This window comes from Cannabis sativa, chromosome 3 (assembly GCF_029168945.1).
Source record: "Cannabis sativa cultivar Pink pepper isolate KNU-18-1 chromosome 3, ASM2916894v1, whole genome shotgun sequence".
Classification (NCBI taxonomy): Eukaryota; Viridiplantae; Streptophyta; class Magnoliopsida; order Rosales; family Cannabaceae; genus Cannabis; species Cannabis sativa.
The window spans coordinates 26,019,593-26,038,871 of NC_083603.1; the positions used below are offsets into that span (position 1 = coordinate 26,019,593).

The 19,279-nt window shown below is 31.5% G+C and overlaps 1 protein-coding gene and 1 long non-coding RNA gene across 4 annotated transcripts; one reads left to right on the top strand and one right to left on the bottom strand.

Annotated features, from left to right (window-relative positions):
* Nucleotides 1-11,193: 11,193 nt before the first annotated feature.
* Nucleotides 11,194-12,080, top strand: LOC115710288 (uncharacterized). Its single transcript, XR_004010384.2, has 2 exons — nt 11,194-11,620; nt 11,793-12,080. It is a non-coding gene; the product is annotated as an uncharacterized LOC115710288 (long non-coding RNA).
* Nucleotides 12,081-12,593: 513 nt separating this feature from the next.
* LOC115708756 (syntaxin-71-like) lies at nt 12,594-16,332 on the bottom strand. 3 transcript variants are annotated; one of them, XM_061112986.1, is made up of 11 exons: nt 16,120-16,332; nt 15,982-16,042; nt 15,522-15,739; nt 15,199-15,324; nt 14,792-14,951; nt 14,399-14,484; nt 14,214-14,282; nt 14,084-14,128; nt 13,919-13,981; nt 13,748-13,824; nt 12,594-12,915 (listed from the first exon to the last, which is right to left on the bottom strand). In XM_061112986.1, the coding sequence occupies exons 3-11, from the start codon at nt 15,675-15,677 to the stop codon at nt 12,900-12,902; spliced, it is 798 nt and encodes a 265-aa protein (XP_060968969.1). In that variant the 5' UTR covers nt 15,678-15,739; nt 15,982-16,042; nt 16,120-16,332; the 3' UTR covers nt 12,594-12,899. The 3 variants fall into 3 exon arrangements, with proteins under 3 accessions (XP_060968969.1, XP_060968971.1, XP_060968970.1); XM_061112988.1 differs by having other exon boundaries at nt 15,522-15,742; nt 15,986-16,042; nt 16,120-16,277; XM_061112987.1 differs by having other exon boundaries at nt 16,124-16,253.
* Between the last annotated feature and the right edge of the window lie 2,947 nt (nt 16,333-19,279).

The following is a 19,279-nucleotide window of genomic DNA, read 5'->3' on the forward strand; positions in this document are numbered from 1 at the left end:
GGCTGTAAAACTTCCCTTAGTAGTAAACTATGAACGACTTGTGGGTGAAAAACAAACTCAGGCATATCCAGAAAATGCCCAAACTGAGTTTGACGAAACAAAGAAAGCAAATTAACAGATAAAGTGTTTTTAATATTATTTATCACAGAATACACACTGGTGCACACACACTTAGATCTGTAAAAATCAGAAGGACTAAATTTACAAATTCCAAACCTGCAACATAACAAAAAAGGGCCAATATAAATTAAAAATCCTGAGTTAAACAGTATGAAAACTGTAATACAACTACAAACAAACTAAAAACAAACTATCAATAGCAAACAACTACACAGAAAATAACAGCAAAGACCTTAAATCGTTTGGAAACATAAAAAAAACAGTAAACAACTAACCCTAAAAGAAATCGAAAAATGCAGTATAAAAAGAACAACAAAACTAAATTAAAACAACAAACAAACTAAAAAACATATACAACTATAGGAAAATATAGAGAAAAGATTTGAAAATCGTTTTGAAATCTAAAATATAACAGCAAACAACAAAAACTTATGAAAATCGAAAACACATCAAAACATACCAGTAACAAACTATTTAAAAACTGAAAAGAAACTAACGAAGAATGATTGAAAACACCAAAAACGAAAACAAAACACATAACCTGTAAGCACAAAAAAACACTAAAAATAAAGAAAACAAAACAAAATTAAATAACAACACCTGCGATCGAATCAAATGGAAAGATCAAAAGCAACAATAAATAACTAAAAAATTTAAAAACATGAAACAAAATGCACAAATGAAACCCTAAAATCACACAAAGCAAAATGAACATGAAACGCCAAAAATCTGGGTAAAGCAGAAATGGAAGAAAAGGGGGAAACGAAAATAAAACTAAAAACCAACCTCAGTCCGATCTGCAGAATGTGTAACAGGTTTTTGAAATTTTTTCCCAGAAATTTCTGGAAGCGAGGACTCCTCCAAGTTCAGCTTCGATTTCTTCGAAGAAGTGGGTTTCACACGCTTCGGCATGGGAGCTTCAAAATCAGAATCAAAATCATCAATGATTGGGCGTTTACCCTTGGATTTGTTGGCCAAAGATTTCTTGCCCATTTTTGATTTCTTTTTGAGAACTGGAGAAGGGGATGAAGATGACCGAGTGATTGCCATGGTATAAATAAGATTGAAAAAAAATGAAACAGAGAGGGAAAAACAGTTGCTAAATCGTGGGCTAAGAGGAAGTTGAAAATTCGTGGATGAACCAAAAATAAGAGGGAAAAACGTGATAAATTGTGAGTGGTTAATGGAGGTTACTTGAATTCAAAATGAACTTAGAGAACAGAAATGAAGAATAGAAAATGAAATCAAAACAAAATGAAAAAAGAGAGGGAAGAGAGTATGATTTGATTGATGATGCATGGGGATAGAACACGTGTATGCATGGTATGATGAGTAAGTGGTAATTGTGTAATAAAAATAAGTTTGTAAGTATAAATGTAGTAATAGGCGTGTGAGGGTAATAATGTAATAAAGTGAGTAAAAAGGATTTTTCATGTAAAAATTTCATAATTTTATATATTTTATTTAAAATATATATTAATGGACTTAATATACATTTAACACATTAGATTAAAAAAATACCTTAGATCTAATATATTAATTATCATCTTCCTAAGTGCTAATAAAATTATCAAAGTGTATTTAATAAAATTTTTTAGTGGTTTTAAATTATATTATATATATATTTAATGAAATCAACTTAAATGGTAACTAAAATGGATTTGATGGATTCAATCCAATCCAATAAAAAACCAGTCAATGCATCCAATGGTTGGAACCGATCCAATCCAATACATCCATTGGATCTGATCGGATGAGTGAATTCGATTGGATTAGATGACAAAATTCAATATCCAATAAATAATTGAATTGGATCAGTTTGGTCCAAATCCATTAAATGTGATCTAATAAACACCCCTACACCCATACACAATAGTATATCCATACATGTTCATCACAGAACGTTGTTTCTCATCATCATTATTGTGATATATATTCCAAAATAATTATTTTTTTGTAAAAAGGAACACAACCACACCTAAACTGAGACATGCTTTCCATATCTGACGGCTAAAATTTTTGAACTTTAAAGTTTGGCATGGTTAAACCACTACACTAGAAACATTATGGCTAAATTTCCTAATCTTCATAATTGTTTTGCTCTCCAGCGTTTGGTTCATTTTGATCAAGTACAAAAGTGGACTGCTACGGTATACACGTCTACACATGACAAATTTTTATTGGTCCACTTAATATTAATAATATAAATATTAAAAAAATAATTTAAAATATTTTAAAATTTTAAAAATAAAAAATGAATTAAAAAAATATATATATATATATATATATTTTTTCTTTCCTTTCCTTTTCTTCTTCCTCTTTCTTTTTCCTAGAACTAAGGAGGCGTTTGGTTGAGAGGAATGAAAATATAGGAATAGGAATGAGAATGGGAATAAGAATAGGAATGGAATGGAATAAAATTTAAAATGCATAAAAAAAAATTGATAAAAAAATAATTAAATTTTTTTTCTTGTTACATTGGAATGGTCATTCCTTCCTTTTTAAAATGGAATAGCCATTCCACCAAAATGGTGGAAAGAGCATTCCATTGGAATGCCATTCCAATACTTTAAAATGCAACCAAACAAAGGAATGGAATGAAAATTATTTCCTTTCCATTCCATTCCATTTCATTACCTCCAACCAAACGCTACCCAAATGCCATCAGCCCTCTCTTCTCTTCTCTTTCCACAGTGTCTCCTCTTGGCTTGGTGCCGCGCTGAAATTGGCTTCGATTTGGCTTCAAGTCCAGCTGTGGTCGGCGGGGTGGGATGGGAATTTTTACGACATTTGACGTTGATGAGATCCAAAACCTGTAGCCCAAATTTGGGGTCTCTTCGGAGCATGTCAGGCCATCGGCTCTAGCCATAGACCACCATGATTTGGGAGGCTCTTCTTGATTTGTCTCAGCCACACCATTGTTCTTACAAGTATTTTATTTTTTTTAATTGAGATTAAAGAAAAGAAAAGAAAAATGAGAATAATCGAGGAAGAGGGAGCTCGGGAGGAAGATTTTTTGGATTTATGGGGCCGAAGCTTGAGGAAGAGAGGGGATTTTCTGGGTTGACAAAGAAGAATAAGAAATCTTCCCCCACTTTGTTCATCTATTTCTGTTTTTATTTCTTATTTATTTTTTTATTGGAAAATAGGAAGTGGGTTCGTTGAGCTATGGAGGGAAGGAGAATTTGTTTTTTGTTGGGGTCATGAAATTTTGTTCACATGTAATTGATTTGTTCCACAAAAAAGAAAAAAGAAGAAGAAAAGAAAAGGAAAGAAAAGAAAAAAGCAAAAAAAGAACTTCTTTTCCTGGTTTTTAATATTTTAAAATAATTTAAATTATTTTTCTAATATTTATATTATTAATATTAGGTGGATTAATGAAAATTTGCTACTGTACACTTGTGTACACCATGACCGTCCACTTTGGTACTTAACAGACCAAAGTAGACGGAAGGACTACATAGCAAAACGATTGGAGAGCTTAGGGAGTTCAGCCATAATTTTTCCAGTCTAAGGGTTTAACCGTACAAAACTTCAAAGTTTAGCGAGTTTAGCAGCAAATTACCCTTTTATAATGTATATATAAATTGTTTCTATAGTAGTTGACTGAGAAAATGTGTAAATGTAAGCCAATATATCTAATTATTTAATTTAATACTTTGGTTATTTGATTTTATTCAAAAAAATTAAAAAGCCCTACAAAATAAATAAATATAAATAAATCTATATCTATATCTATATATATAAATGAGAAGTATGAGGCGGTGACGTGGCGGTCTAAAATTACTTTAAAGTCATTTTTTTTCTCCTTAATTCTCTCTTTTCTTTAATTTTGTATTAATTTCATATATATATATATTAATTAATATAAAATACATTTTTTCCTTAATTTATTCTTTTTTTTTAAAAAAAAAGAATTAAAATTTTAAAATAATGATATACAATTAATTAATATCATATATACGTACACATGTATGAATTAACTTTAAAAAAAAATTTAAAACAAAAAAAATCTAATATAAATTAAATTCATTATATTATATTAAATAATTAAATTATTTACATATATATTCATATTCGTACTATATATATTCTCACTAACTATATACATTTTAAATAATATTATCGTTAAATATATAATTTAAAAAAAAAAACTAAAATATCTATTTATATACACACCACATTATTTAATTCTAATTATTTTTTTAAAAAACAAAAAAAAATCTAAAATAAATTACAATGAATATAAACTAAATTAATTATATTATATTAAATAATTAAATTATTTACATATATATTTTCGTACTATATATTCTCAATAACTAGATACATTTTAAATAGGGCATTTTACAATTTTGTATACATTATTTTAATTAATTACAAAATATGTGCAAAAAAAATTTATTATCATTTTCTCATACATTTTTATATATAATTAAAAACTTTTTTTCAATTTCTTTTATAATATATATGGTAATAATTATTGATTATTATATATATGGTAATATTGGCTATGTTTATTTTTATATTTACAATTATAATAAAAAACATACCAACAATATAAAACATTTTATATATGTGTTTATTTTATTTTCTATTAATTAAACATACTAATTTAATAAACAAAATAATAATATTCACATAAGTTTATTATATCACTCTATGTGTGTTATGTTTATTTTTTAGTAATTTTTTAAAAAATAAATAATATATATATATAAAAAAAATTGTTTATCTTTATCTTTTTCTTTGTTTATTGTGTCATGTTTGTTTTTTCTAATTAAATAATTTTTGGAGTTTATAAAGTTATGTTTGTTTATTTATTTTTTGATGTAAGAATTATACTTCAATAGAAAATTCGTTCACTAATTCATTAGAAAATAATCAATATATAGAAACAATAGAAAAAAAAAATATATACTTAATTTAGTATAGTATAAATTGTCTATGTCTATTTTTATGTTTACAATTATAATAAACATACTAATAATATAAAATACTTTGTATATATATGTTTATTTTGTTTTCTATTTATTAAACATACTAATTTAATAAACGAAATAATAATATTCAGATATGTTTATTATATCACTCTATGTGTCATGTTTATTTTTAGTAGTTTTAAGTATTGATTTATATTTATACACATTAATGTTTATAATTTTGATATTGTATTTTATTAAAAAAATCTTATTAAATTATAATAATTCATACTAAAATAGATAATAAACATTTATTTTTTAATAAAAAAAAATTAACTTGTTTATTTTTATAAAACTGTTTAATTAATTTTACGAAATTGTTTATTTTGAGTTTTAATAAACATAGTTTATTATTTAATGATTAAAATGTATGGTTTCGTGTAATAAGTTTTCAAAATATACAAGTTTTTAAAATAATATTTTTTTTTGCACATTTGTTGTAATTATATTGTTTTTATTGTACATTTATGAAAAAAGCCCTTTCAAATAATAATATAATTTAGAAAAACTGAAATATCTATCTATATATACACCATATTAATTAAACTTAATTATTTTTTATCATTCACTTTTCTATCTCTTCTTCTCACTTTCCTCTATCGATTATTTGTATATCTTGTACTGTCCTTTGTATATTGTTCTTGTACTGTCCTTTGTGTTAATAATGTATTGGTTTTGTATTTACAATATAGATTTTTCAAGCATGGCATATAATTTTTATATACAATTATATTTTTATTTTTGTCATCGATGCAAGTTATGATTTGTAAATATAAGGCTAATTAGGATTTTTGCCCCCTGAACTTTGACATGTACCAAATCATGCCCCCTGAACTTTTAAGGCCATTGAAAATGTCCCCTGAACTATTGAGATTGTTGGATTTAAAGATTTTTGTTTAATTTTATTCAATTTTACTATTTCAATGATTGTTTGTGTACTAAACCATGTTTCCCAGACTTTGATATCTACCAAATCATGCCCTTCGAACTTTTACATGCACTAAATTATGCCCTCTGAACTTTCATCCATGTTAGACTTTTTTACTAAAATTAGATAAAAGTTCTTAAATCCAACAATCTCAATAGTTCAAGGGGCATTTTCAATTACCTTAAAAGTTCAGGGGGCAAAAATCCTAATTAGCCTAAATATAATTTTTGTAATACTTTTTTTTTTGTCTTTAGGCCCATCCATAGAGGTTATCTCTCTGATTCAATGCACCAAGCCGTCACCCTACTCCCCAAAGAGATGGATGAGAATTTCACCTTAAGTTGTTCTGAGCAACAAGATTTTACTTTCCTTTATGTCATCTCTCTTGGCAATATTGTAAATGAACCCACACACCTTTAATTTCTACTTATAATAAATTGCATTCCTCTTAAGAAGAGATAATTTTTAATTTATACATTATAATTTTTTTAATGAAAAATAATGTTCTTTAAATTTTTAATATTGATGTTGCATATTCTTAATATTATTTAACAATGGATGAGGCTAAAGATCAACTTGCATATTCTTAATGTTGTAACAACTTCGAAATATTTTTTAATCTTTTTTTGCATATTAATTAGTTAATTTACAACTAATTTACAATAATATTATATATATATATATATCTGTTGCCCCTGAATTCGCCCAAAATACGTGGACCAGTCGAAAAGGGACACGTGGATCAGATAACTTGTAAATATTTGATAAGTCTTTGTGCGCCACAAGGAAGCACCCTGGGTATGGGTCCCGGAGGAGGCACCCGGAGTATAAGGTACTCCTGGAAGCTCGCATAGCATAAAGCCTCTCCGGGATGTGTCAGGCCTCACCTGAGTAATCAAGTCGCATTTAATGCCGCATGGGAGGAAGCGTGTTGGGACTGTAACACGCAATAAAGTCTGACGGCACAACCCCCAAACAGCAGCGCTACAGTAATGATCATTTAAGTCTAGCGACGGCTACTCTGCGAAGAGTCACGTCAATTACAAGGCAAAAAGGACATTCCTCATAAAAACCCTACAGCGCCTAGGGATTTGACCATGCATCACCCATGGTATATTCATTGGAAATACCCAACTTTATGGATACTTACAGATACATGTGTAAGAACGATCCTAGGGATCACCCCACCAAAACACTATAAATACCCCCTCAAAGCTCATTTAATGGGGTCGAGAATCTTGGGTTGCATAAGAGCAAGAAGAGAAAATACTCACCAAGAACATTCTCTGTATTTATGAGAAGAACATTCTCTCAAGTGTGGAATCTGTATTAAATACATCCATTAATAACAAAGACTCGTGGACTAAGGCTCATTAACGCCCCAACCACGTAAAAAATCCTCATCTCGCTTTCTTACAGCTCACCACTATAATCATATTTTAATAGTTGCCGAAAATCTCGGTCAACAATATCAATTAAGTTAAAGATATTAATTAAAAAGTTAATATATATAGGAGAGGTATAAGACGGTGATGTGACAATCTAAAATAGCTTCACATACTACTATTTGTTCTCTTCTTAATTCTTTCATTTTTTATTTTTTATTCAATTTGTAAATATTAATTAACTAATTCATTTATATTTTATTCAATTTAAAAATATTATTTAACTAATTTACAAACAAAATCATATAGATTCACATTTTTTATCACTTTTTTAATTAAAATATTTAAAAAATAATATACATCATAAACTCTATATATCCTAACCTATTTTGATTATTTTTCATATTTCAATTTACTACTTTCACTCAAGTGCACTTTTTATATTTGTTTCGTGTTGCTTTCACTCTTAAGATTTGATGGTTTGCATTAAGGGCGATAATTTGATGTATTTTAAATTATTTTAATGTCTCTTTAATTCTACAAAATTATATTATCTTTTAATATTTTTTTTTGCTTTCTATATCACTTTTTTTTTTGTCCATGTATGTATTCTTAGATAATATATAAAATTTAAGAACTAAACTTTATATAAATATAATTAGTTTTAGGTTTTAGGATTTTATTTTTTCTTGTTAGTTTTAGTTATAAATTTTTTTAAAAAAATATAGCGGGTACGGATTGGACCCGCCCCTTTTAGGCTAACTCGTACCCGCCTGCCAAATAACGGGTTAAAACTTAACCCAACCCAATTTTTGTAGATTTTTAATGGGCGGATTCTAATGGGTTGGGCAATTCCCACAGTTTAACGGTTTTTATGTGCCGATCTTTTAAAATATCATCTATTTTTCACAATTAAAGGTTAACTTGGATTGCTTATGAGTATACTCTTGTACATGTGATACATTTATATTGATAAACTTAATATTATCATTTAAAAATTATAATATTTTTATATTTTTAATAATTTTATTTTTATATTATAATTTTATCTAATTTTAAAATAAATTTCAAAATAATTTTTTAATAATAATATTAAGTATACTAATATAAATGTGTCACGTATACAAGAGTATACATAAACAGTCTATGGTGACAGCTAATCAAATGACACCTTAAATTTTCTAACAGTTTAATAATTTGAAGGATTTTACCGCTAAAATTTGAATTTGAAAAATTAAGTGCAACTCAAACGATAGTTAAGAGGGCTTAACTGCCAAAAACTCTATTAATATTTGTCTTTTGAATGATGATTTTTATTTTTTTTTTTTGAAAGCATTGAATGATGATTCTTTCATCATGAAAATTCATCTTGAAATAAATTTATTATAGTAAATGTAACAGTTAGGGCCCGTTTGGTTGATGGAAATAAGCCAGAAAGGAATAGAATGAAATACTAATGGGCTTGATTCTTTTGTTTGGTTGAAAATAAAAATTTTGGAAAAGAATTCTATAGTAATGATTATTCCCCCAAACTAACGGAATTGCTTTTCTATTTTTCATTTGGTGGAATTATATTTCCATTCCACTACTTTGGCAGATCAACAAATTTTCTCTCGTCTACTCTAGCCATAGGCCAAGCCCAACAAACCCTAAACCTAGCAAACTGAAGATTAACCTGTCGTTGATACCATTGTTGTGACTGTCTTTTTCGATCAGACTCACGCTGCAAGTGTCGGGCTTTCTTGATTTGTGGTGGCGTTGCCAGAGGTAATTGATTTCTCTCTCTCTCTCTCTCTCTCTCTCTCTCTCTCTCTCTCTCTCTCTCTCTCTCTCTCTCTCTCTCTCTCTCTCTTTTCATTCTTTGGTTTGGTGATTCTGAATCTGTTCTTCTTGTTTTGGGTATGCATGTCTCTCTCTCTCTCTCTCTCTCTCTCTCTCTCTCTCTCTCTCTCTCTCTCTCTCTCTCTCTCTCTCTCTCTCTCTCTCTCTCTCTCTCTCTCTCTCTCTCTTTTCATTCTTTGGTTTGGTGATTCTGAATCTGTTCTTGTTGTTTTGGGTATGAATCTCTCTCTCTCTCTCTCTCTCTCTCTCTCTCTCTCTCTCTCTCTCTCTCTCTCTCTCTCTCTCTCTCTCTCTCTCTCTCTCTCTCTCTCTCTCTCTCTCTCTCTCTCTCTCTCTCTCTCTCTCTCTCTCTCTCTCTCTCTCTCTTTTCATTCTCTGGTTTGGTGATTCTGAATCTGTTCTTGTTGTTTTGTGTATGAATGCGTGAATCATTGTTATGTATATAGTGGCCTCATTCTCATCCTCTTCGCTCATTAGAGCTTCTAAGGCTACCGGAGAGTCCTTCGCCTTCCTCTTCGACTTTTCCCCTCACTTCCCCGCCAGGACTACCTCAATGACGACCAGAACCCATCTTAGGAATTTTCTGTTAGGGGTGAGCATAAAATCCAAAGAACTGAAAAAACCGTTCAAATCAACCTACTAAACACCGTTGGAACTGAAACCGAAAACTGAAAAAACCGCTAACGGTTAAAACCACCATTGAACAGTCAGTTTTTTTTTTTTGGTAATAAACCGACCGAAAAAACCAAAACCGACCGTTATACATATATATTAATTTATTTAGTTTTTTTACATGTATTATAGTTACTAATAATATATAAAAATAATATATTATTTTTTTTTATTAATATTAAAGTTAAAAGAATAAGATAATTAATTTTTGAACGATTAATTTGTATGTTTGTAGTTGTAAAATGTAGAATAATGTATTTATAGAATAAATTGGATTATTTTTTTTTTAAAAAAAAAGTTTGGTTTGGGCAGTTTAAACCGACCAAACCGAGGTTCAAAACGGTCAGTTTTAGGATAGGTTCTGGATTGGTCGGTCGGTTTTCGGATTGCACCAATCCAGATCGAAAATTGAATTTTGGATTTTTATATTGAAAAAAACCGACCAAACCGGCCGATGCTCAGCCCTATTTGTTGTTCTTCTCGAGTTTGAAGGGTATAACTATCGCTCACATATACATTTATACAATTTACTTTGTACTGATTATGAAGCTTGCATTGAATAGCCACCTGCGTCTAGTTTCTTAGTTCCAATGATGACATTTGATTGAAGTGTTCTTTTACACTGTGATTATAGAAGACCATTTTTGTAATATGTGATGAAGTTGCATCTTTTCCCTAGCTTCCATAAATTTTCATTGAAACAAACAAATAAACAGAATATCAATAGATTATATTAATTTTACATTTTTAAAATATATATATAATCTATTGATATTCTGCTTTTGCCTTGCACTTTCTCGGTTACCTTCAAGGCTTTGGCCTTTGTTTCAATATTACATGTATTACTTCTATGAGTGACAAAGTCATCAATGCCCAGAAGGCTGGATTTGATGCTGTAAATGTAATTGTGTATGACAACATAGACAAAGTCATCAATGTTCTGTTGAGCTCTCATATTCATTCAAAATTTATGTTTATTGCAAAATTTATGTCCAGATTTAGTTTTGATGTTGATTCACACGTTGTAATATATGTATGTATAGATATAATTTGTAGGGTTGGACTCCATATGTTTGATTTTATGACTGAGAGTAAAATGCGACTCTCTGTAAATGAAAATAGAAACAAAAATATTGTACATAATACCACTGTTGTGTTTTTCTTTTTAGTTATGAATTGTTTTCATATGTCAAAAAGAATATTTATACTCACTGTTAACTTTTAAAGACTAATTAATTGGCTAGTTAATTGGTAAACTAAGAAAGCATACACTCTTTCTTTTTATAAATTGTAAAGCTTCTCGTCTTTTCTTTTTTAACGATAGAAATGACCTTGATATTGTATAGTAACACAGTAACTTGAATGGTTTTCATGCTGTTCTTATGCATTATTAACCTTTATTTTCTTTTATGTGATATGATGAAGAATCATTAAGTGGATTGTATGAATCTACACTTTGATTACTTTTGGTTTGCTTATAAATTGTGGACAGTTATGTACATCAAATTTAGCTTTACTGATTTCAACAATGCTAATAATGTGGATGAAGTAGAATCTATGTCTATTTCAGATGTAACAAAAGTGCTCAATCTCACACTCAATCAGATGGGTCTTCAAAGAGGAAAAGGAAAGCTGCAAATCATGAAGAACTTTCAAATGCACTTACACAATTAGCTTGTATTATCGCAGAGGTAATTGAAAAAGCTTCAATTCGTTTGAGTAAAGCTATTGGTAAAGACTTGAATGAAAAGCATATGCAGCTCGGTTGAGAGTTAGAAAGGACCAATACACGTTCTACATCTCAACATCATAAGGTAGCTCGCATGATTATGCAAGATAATGTCTGGTTTCTTACTTTTTCAGTGTCCCAAATAATGAGAAGGATGAATGGGCGAGACTTCTTTTTGATGGCTCTCTTTAATACACAGCTCGGGAAAGAGTTAGAAAGATCATGTTCATTCACTTTGATCTAATACAATTTGCAGGACAATTTACATTGCCTTTGACATTTAGTAGTATACAAATTATAATTTTTTGAATCTGGTGTAATGTTTTATGCTCATAATTTTGCAAACAATTATTTTGAGCATAAATATGAGTATTGGACATGAATACTTACACTTTTTGTAGTGATATTTTATGTATGGACAATGTTTGATCTTATTAATTAAAAAATTATAATGTTTAGTTTAAAATTTTGATGTGATTATATAATTTTTCTTTTTTAAAATTATATCAAGTTTTTTTGAAGAATATTTTATAGTAAATTCAATAAATATATATTTATATTTATCAAATTTTTTATAATATATATCAATTTTATAAATAAATATTAATTTTTTTTTAATACATATCAATCTTTTATTTTTTTTAAAAAATATATATAAGTTGAATATATTCAATTTAATTTATTAATCATGTTTTAAAAATTATGGTATTTTTGTTCAAAATTAATTTATTCCATTCCATTATATAGTCAACCAAACATAAAAATGTATATTCAATCACTGATTCCATAAATCTAACCAAACAACCTAATCCTATTCCTATTCTTATTCATTAAGCTAAACTTTTCTTGTAGATGTTAAAGAAAACGATTCCTGACCAAGTTTTGATAAAGTTTAAGATGAAACATAGAGAATACAATAAAAAATGAATACCACGTTTAGAAGAACATGTCTAGAAAAGAGAATGGGGTTACCAGAAATTATATGATGATTCAGAAAAACAACAGCTCAGCTCTAATGGGCAGATAAAAACATTGTGAAAAGACATTTATACAGAAATGCATGTTGATCAAAGCGTACAACATCAAAGGCACCAAGCTTGAAGAGCACAGACTCTTTAGAAAGGAAGTCATAAATAACCAAATAATACACAACTCAAATACCATAAACTCTTCTGCTTCTTGATAAGGAAAAAATTACCACAAGCCACCAACACTTCGAAAATGTGAAACTTCAGCTCATCTCACTTTTTCAGTGCACTGCCATACGAAAGACAATATGCATCAGAATATCTCGTATCGGAATAATAGACCAATAAACATAAATAAGATTTCAACATCCAAAACATTTGAGAAATGAAACAGAGATCTAGATGGAGTGTATATTGTACAGCAAATTGTTTGAATAAGCCACACCTTTGCATTTGTACATGAAAGTATTCAATAAGGTTGTTGTTCTGTATTAATTCTCAGCAGCAACATTTTTGAACAGTTTAAAACACTTGCACCAATATAAATCATGCATGAAGTGAAAAAAATGGAAGCAATACACCTATTATTCATCATTCATCAACATGAACATCAAGTTTGCTTCAGGTAGCCTCTAACTAGACAGGATTTTATTAACAAAAACATCACATTTTCAATAAAAACTCAATCTAATGCTCCACACTTCTTATTTGGAGTTTGCCGATGCGCTGTGTAGAGAAGCGGCGGCTTGTTGCATTGCTTTGGATATCGCGAAGAATCAAGGTTTTAAGTTTATTATTGTAGAGAGTGATTCGAGAGTGGTTATCAACGCTCTTAATAGGGAGGTTTCCCGTTGGGAGATTGAGAACTATGTCTCTTTTTGTTTCAAATCCTCTCCTTCGTTTGTTAGTTGTATTTTTTCGAATATTAGTAGGAATTGTAATTTTGTGGCACATAATGTGGCTAAGTGGGCGTTTACCCACAAGAGGTTCGGTTGTATCCCGGAACACTTATTTCGTAATGACCGTGAAGTCTAATTTATTTTGATTATAATATATGTACGCTTTTCTTCAAAAAAAAAAAGATGACTTTGTAAATGATTCAGACCAAGGTACAGGCTTACTTGTACAAATATGCGGCAATTCCCAGTATTATACACAGCAAAATAATGTCGATACAGAAATTCCGGCTGGACCGTAGCTGGGATTAGGAACAGAGAAGTCATCTTAGATGTGACATGAGAGAAACCTATAGTTGGAAAATTTACTAGATGTAAGAATCTGCTGCTTCATACCTGGTTGACAGTGTGCTTAAGTCTCACATTTGTATGCTTAAGATCAGATGTAGCCTTGTCCGCCTGTAAACACGTAAGAAGCATTAGGTGATATCTACTAAATTAGTACGTCTATCTCCAACAGAGCTTATGGAAAAATTGAATGTGGATGACACTATATCGCACCTTTTCGTCGATCTCATCCATCAAAGGAACTTGCTTATCAAGCTCCTGTTCATCCCATAAAGAATAATTAATGAGTTCAAATGTGGAATATGTAATGAGTAAGAAGAAAACAAACGCAGAGACAACTAACCTCATTCATATCGTGAGCCATGTTTTTCAACGTATCTAAACCTTCTGAGATCATATCCAAACCTTGGTCCTGTAGGAATGTCAAAAAAGAGCATAAAAAACCAAAGAATGCCCAAAAAGAAAATATCATGCATCTAAATTGTAATCAAACTTTCTTAAGATACAAACACAGTGATCCTATTTGACCTGTCTTGTCCTCCGCATTTCATACTCTTCCCTGAATTGACTCGACTCCTCACTCTGCTGGAAGTATTCATCATCAAATCGACCCTCTGTCATAATTGTGAAACACATAAGCAAAGAAAAGTCATATAGCCCTGTGAAACTAGTACTGTTATTAGATACCAGTGCCCAACACCACCATGAAGTGGCGCCCTACAAATGGTCAGCAGTTTTGCATAATAATTATTAAATTAGTGATACGTGAATATACCAAAAGCGATATGACACCTCACCGTTGGTGACCTTTAGCATTTCTCACGTGAAACACATAAGCAAAGTAATATCATCCATTTTATAACCAGTATCATCAATCAAAAAGATTACAATGCAAACAGATGACAGAGCTGATCATAAAACCTGAATCAAACTTGATTTCAGTACGAGAGGCTGATGACGCCCAGCCTCCAGTTTGTTTCTGGGGTGCTGGAGTCCCATCCGGTATAGCTTGGATCCTATCTGGCAATGCAAGGACCAAATCATTACGAGCGGCAAGCTCCTCAGTGGATAGTCCCTTAACCTGAAATAAATAGTATGGTTTTTACTCTATTCATCAACCAAAATTAGAAAATCTGCAGTATTGTAGTACATCAAACAAATGAAGTATACCGTTACAAACAAAGTACAAACTACACTAATTCATTTTCCCATGTACAATCACCCTATACCTAACTTCACAATATGAAACATCTTCCATAATTGTCCAGCAAGAGTTGAAATTTCACAAAAGACCAATAAATAATAAGATTAGAAGAGTAAGGATTGACCTTCTTAAAAGCTAATCTCTGCAATTTCGGTACTTCCTCGAGCAACCGAGCCTTAGTCCGACGAATTTCTGCATTCAAGGCCACTGCAGACGCCCTACTCTTCTCCTTCGCTGCAACCTCCGCTTTCTACAAAATCAACCACTTTAGATCAGTAGAACCCTAAAAAAGCCCTAAAAATTCCACCAATTAATGAAATCACCTATACTAACGAACTTGGTTTGAATTCCAGTGTCCACTTTCTTTCTTTTTTTTGTTTTTTATTTCTTCTGGGAAACAAACAGTGAACTCCAATTAAATGATTGATCCAAAGTGACTGAGAATACCTGAAGAGCAGCCTCGATATCATCTTCAACAACAGAGAAGAGACGAGCAAAGGCATCATCACCAGATACATTGAGATCCTTCTGCTTATCAATATCATATTTGTCGTACTTTTTGCAGATCACATCTACCCTAGTCAAGATATCGATCACAGTCATCTTCTTCTAAGGACTCTAAGAAAATCAGTGCTTTTCACATGCAAGTGGTTTACCAGCAAAGACTGTATCAAAGACAAATCAAACTATTAACCAAAATCTTAAAAGATTATAGAAAGTACGAAATATAAGAGCATCAATGCAACAAAAATTCTCCAAATTAAGCACGAAATTTCATATGGGTTTGCACTAAAATTCTTAGCCGTAATCAAATCAAGCATTTAAATTATAAAAGAAAAAAAAAATCAAACCCATAACCTAAAATTCCAAATAACTAATCGTTACTATGAAGATAGAAACAAATAACCTGAAAAAGGTGGTCAATGGGTCTCACGAATAGCCCTCTTAGATCTTGAACTTGATGGGATCTAAAAAGGAAAATCAAAATCAGGAATAAATTATATATAATATACATATATAAAATGGAGCTAAGAGAAATCCTTACGAACAAACAGAAGGAGAGATGATAGAGATGTTGGAATGGAGACGATATTGCTCCGACTAAGAAGGTAACCTCTTCCCTCTTACAATCCACAGCCTGTACTCTCACTTTTCTTCGTTCAAATTTTTTACTTTTAAGTAATTTTTTGGTTGATTTTTTTATTAATGTTTCTTAGACATTATTTTTGTTAGGGGGGTTATTATTATTATTATTATTTTTGGCTAAAAGGAGAGTGGAGTGTTTTTTTTTTGAATCATAAGCGTATTATCATAAAACGAAATAGTTAGACCTTCCCGTCATTACAAAATAAGTTCTCCGGTAAAGAGAAAACTGAAATAGAGCCGTTCAAATGGTCAGTAAAAGCCCATTTAACCACGTTGTGGGCAACAAAATTACAAGACCTACTAACATTAATAAAATTACTACTAAAAAAAGAGGGAGAAGACTTAGAACAAAATGAGACATAGTTCTCAAGAGCCTAATGGGACTCCTTCCCATTGAGCGTATTGATTACTAGTCTCGAGTCACTCTCCACTATTACAAATTTAGATACCATTTCTAACGCCGCCGAGACGGCTAAACAGCAAGCCGCAACCTCTCCACAGAGGGCATCTGAGAAGTCCAATTGAGCTGAGTGGATACGGATCACCTCACCCACTCTAACGTCACAATTAAGTTTAATCCAGTCCTGAAGAGGAGGTGTCCAAGACTCCCGTCGTATCGGAGCACGATCAGGCAAGATAGTAGCATGTATATCTGCAAAGGAATAACAAACAGAGTCAATGCATTTCTTCACATCAGGCAGACAGTCATTATGAACCACTTCGTTGCGTGTCCTCCAAATGGTGTCGACTACAATTGAAGCATAAAGAAAGACCTCTTCAACTTGTATACCGCTATCCTTAATACTCCAAATAAACTTAACCCAGTCCCACATGCGAATGCCGTTATCACAAACTGAGTAAATACCCCAAGGCGAAGATCTCCAAACATGAAACGCCAAATCACAGGTAAGAAATAGGTGTTCAATAGATTCCTCCCTTAATCCACACAGTGGGCAACTCATGTTCTCAATTTGAAATCTGCTTCCAATTATAACAGGGAGTGCATTGGAAAGGATGCTCCACCACAGAATCTTATGTCACTCCAAAATTTTGCTATTCCATAGTTTATTCCAAAGAGATGGAGCCACCTCACAATGAGGCGCTCTTTTCAAAGCTTGAGTTAAATAAGCCGTTTTACAAGAGAATTTCCCATTACTCTCTGAGGTCCAAATTCATCTGTCCTTTCCTTGACCCGAAGGATTGCCACCTTTTAAACTACCAGAGACAATGTCATGATCAAAAAGGCCTTTTAACTTATTAACATCCCATCTGCCACATGCTAACAAGAGGTCGGCCACATAGATGTGACTCGGAGTACCATTACCTATTGGTTTTGGAATGAAACCTTTTAAATGAGGAATCCAGGGATCCCTCCAAATGCTAGTATCCCTCCCATTGGCAACCAACTTACAAGCCCCTTTCCTTAAGATTGTATTGGCTTTCACAACGTTCTTCCAAAACCAAGAATCAGAATTCTTATAATTACAGCTGAGAAAATCCTTTCCTTCAAGATACTTGGCTTCCAAAATCTGACAGCAAAGAGATTGACATCCATTTAAAAGTTTCCACCCACATTTTGCCAGGAAAGCCTTATTCATTTCTCTAAATTTCCGAAACCCTAGGCCACCCCGAGATTTAGCAAGGCATAGTTTGTCCCACGCTCTGAGATGAAGACCATGATTACCTTTCTCAAAACCCCACCAAAAATCCCTCACCAAACCAACAATTCTATTGACAAGTCGATTAGAGAGTTTGGTAGTTTGCATAGTATAGTTAGGCAAAGACAAACCCACAGATTTAATGAGTGTAGCACGGCCCACCTTGGATAACGTCTTTGCCTTTCATCCCTGCAGTTTAAAGGTGAGGTTGTCCAGGATAAAGTTGAAGTCAGCATCCTTCTGTCTTGATCTAAAAAGTGCTAGGCCCAAATATTTGATGACACCCTCCGAAGAATCAATCCCTAGAGCCTCCTTGATACCTCTTCTTACACCATTAGGGGTATTTTTGCTGAAAAAGATTGACGTTTTGAGCTTATTAACTTGTTGTCCGGACCAAAAGCAGAATTTTTCAAGACAATCCCAATAACCTTTTGCCTCATTTAGATTGGCCCTACCCACCAGGATAAGGTCATCCACAAAGAAAATATGAGATAAAACCGAACCACCTCTACTCAATCTAATACCCTTTATAGTGCCCAAACCAAGAGCCTCTTCCAGAAGCCTAGATAAAACTTCAGCAACATAGGTAAATAGGTATGGTGATAGCGGGTCCCCTTGCCGCAGACCGCAGGAAGGAATAATCTTGCCAACCTGACCCCCATTAAGACATATATTGAGAGTAATGATAGTTATACACTGAGACACCCAACTGCAGAAGGTCTGAGGAAAACCATAACTCGAGAGAACATGATCAATAAATCTCCAGCTTAATCTATCATAGGCTTTAACAAGATCAATTTTTATTGCACAAAACCCCTCTTTGCCTCGTTTCCTGTTAAACGAGTGGATGATTTCTTGTACAATGACATTGTTATCCTGAATATTTGTACTCGGGACAAAAGCAGCTTGAGTAGGACAAATGAGGCTGGGTAAAATAGGTTTAATCCTATTGGCCACAATTTTGGATATAACCTTATACAACACGTAACAAAGGGATATAGGCCTAAAGTGATTCGGTCTCTTCAGGTTCTGGATTTTTGGAATGAGAACAATATTTGTAGCGTTTATGACCTTATGCATATTGCCATTCACAAAGAAATCGAAAACTGCTTCACAAAAATGATCACCAACCTGGGGCGGAGCCAGAATATGAAGTTAAGGGGGGCCAAACTATTTTCTAAATTTAGGTGATAAATGTTTTAAAAATACTTTATTAACTTTATAATTTAAATTAAAATGCAGAGCCTCTTTTTACATATCATAAAAGTTATCCATAAGTGAATCTATACTAAATTTTTTTTGATAATTTTTCTTTTTTAATATATAATACTAGCGAACAACTACTTAAATATTTATTTTTCATCTTGTTGCGAAGTGTAGTTTTTACTATATTCATAACTG

Excerpts from the sequence above, each read along its gene's own strand:
- LOC115708756 (XM_061112986.1), bottom strand. The coding sequence starts at position 15,677 with ATGACTGTGATCGATATCTTGACTAGGGTAGATGTGATCTGCAAAAAG. Across the intron at positions 14,283-14,398 it reads AAATGCGGAGGACAAGACAG|GACCAAGGTTTGGATATGAT; the intron begins GTCAAATAGGAT and ends ACATTCCTACAG. Across the intron at positions 13,982-14,083 it reads TGGATGAGATCGACGAAAAG|GCGGACAAGGCTACATCTGA; the intron begins GTGCGATATAGT and ends ACGTGTTTACAG.